The 2,093-nt window shown below is 29.0% G+C and overlaps 1 protein-coding gene across 3 annotated transcripts in view; it reads right to left on the reverse strand.

Moving 5' to 3' along the window:
- Nucleotides 1-1,726, reverse strand: part of LOC108692513 (sulfatase-modifying factor 1) — a 100,150-nt gene extending 98,424 nt beyond the window's left edge. For all 3 annotated transcript variants that reach the window (XR_001931985.1, XM_018200807.1, XM_018200806.1), the window contains exon 1: nucleotides 1,133-1,726. Coding sequence is in view for 2 of the 3 variants with exons in the window: in XM_018200807.1 (XP_018056296.1) it covers nucleotides 1,133-1,676 (544 nt within the window). In the remaining variant the exon portion in view is untranslated. The remainder of the gene's footprint in view (nucleotides 1-1,132) is intronic.
- Nucleotides 1,727-2,093: the final 367 nt, after the last annotated feature.

The raw sequence follows: 2,093 nt of genomic DNA on the forward strand, positions 1-2,093 counted from the left end.
GTGGGGAGTGGCTAGCTTAACAGTTAATTATTCTATCGTTTAAATAAAATAAGATACAAAATTATAAAACTTTACAGTTTTGTTATGTATGTTGAAATCTGTGAAATAATTGTTCAATGATCTGAAGAATGTCACATTATATTGCTAACGATAGGATACAATAATTTTTCTATGACATCTATCTTATTCAAACACATAGAGATTAAATTATATAAGTTCGTAAACATCCTTTCATTTATTTCTTTATCTGATTTAATAGTGATAGGATCATATAGAAAAGCTTGTGATATTCGATAAGTATTCTATATTTTATTTAATATAAGATATAAAACGATAGAAATTTATAACTTTTTTATCAGTCGTGATTTTAATGTCTGATAGATAGGTCCTGATAAAATTATATAAGATTTTTATCAAATTTCTATAAATTTCTATTGTTTTTTATCGGATTTTTTTAAACAGAATAGTGATACTATTGATGTCAGTTGTGACATTATTGAATATCAATACTATTACTATTACAATAGCAGTGACACTAGTATATATTTATAGTAATATATTTTTATACGTGGTGTTTCCAGATTGCATTATAAATAACAGTTGGGTGCATCCGGACGACAATTCTGAACACAATCCTGCGCTGTGTATACGTTCTGCTTTGATTACACAAATTTTCTTTTCCAAACACAAATTCACTACTTTAAAAACAAAAATTCATCGCTAATTAGCAATAAATTTGTATTCTTAAAGCAATGAATTTGTGTTTTTAAAGCAATGAATTTATGTTTGTAAAGTAGAGAATTTGTGTAATTAAAGCAGAACGTAAATATAGCACTGTATCAAATCGGGATGACAGATATCTTACCTTCTAAAATTTCGAATTTTAGCCACAAGAAATAGAATCTATTCTTCTCGCATTCAAAGTAATTGATCAATTTCTTACGGCTTAAGGCTTAAAAACCAATTATAAATCCGACTAATACTTAATAACTTGATTCACAAGATAGATCGTCGCGTTTTTCTGCCAGATTCTTTCGTTTTAAGTGAATATGCAATCGAATGTATATTTTTATTAAGATTTTAGGGGGGAGGGGTTCTAAATAATTGCCATCATTTTTATTTTTATACGTACAAGTAATATTCGAGTTGGGACCTTCTGGATGTTGCCACGAGGTTTGCTTCACAAGTAACCACCAAGGAGCTTGAGAAACTACTTTATTGACTTTGTCTTTTGTAGTTTGTGTTAAGAGGCCCTCAAAGACAAAAGAATCCCCAAAGTTTTCTGCTTCGGTAATATAATCAGTAGCCTTTACGAACATCATAAATTCCTTATTACTCACTTCAAATTTATCTATATAAAAATTATCTAATACTACTTCGCGTTTTGGTCCTTCTCCATCGGCTACAAAAACTGGATTGTCCGTTCCTATAAAATATGTACCGGCGTTAATTTTAACCATTTTCTTTATTTTCTCCTCGATCACGTTATTTGTATTGGATTTAATATTATTCACAATACAATATTTTTCTCGGGGACTAAAAAGTAATTGCCGATTCAATTTGTTGCACTGACAGTTACTATTATCCTGCACAGCATTTACGTACAAGAAAAAATATCCGATTAGCATTTGAACTTTATAGAAGTTCAAGACAGTTATTTTAGTATAATAAAACATGATCTAAATTATTCCAATCATGAGACAAGTCACAAGTTTTACAATAGACTCTTTACAGTTGTATCAGAAAGAAACCTGAGAAAGGACATCACGGTCTAACCTGTAACCATAAAACGCATTACTGCCCTCTGAAAAAGTGGATGTAAACTACATAGCAAGATCCACTTTTCTGAGGGTACATACGTTCACTTTTTAAGGAGATAATAAATCGATATTTGGTTTTTTGTAATTGTGCTACATTCACAAACTATGTTCAGAAAAATTCATCTCTGCAATTTTATGCGCATTTTATTTTGCGACGTTTATTTTGCTTAAAAGTATTAACATTAAGGATATATTACATCCACTTTTACAAATGTATTAATATTTCTATTACATAAATTATATATATATATATATATACATATATATAGAGCA

Source organism: Atta colombica, unplaced genomic scaffold (assembly GCF_001594045.1).
Source record: "Atta colombica isolate Treedump-2 unplaced genomic scaffold, Acol1.0 scaffold75, whole genome shotgun sequence".
Taxonomy (NCBI): Eukaryota; Metazoa; Arthropoda; class Insecta; order Hymenoptera; family Formicidae; genus Atta; species Atta colombica.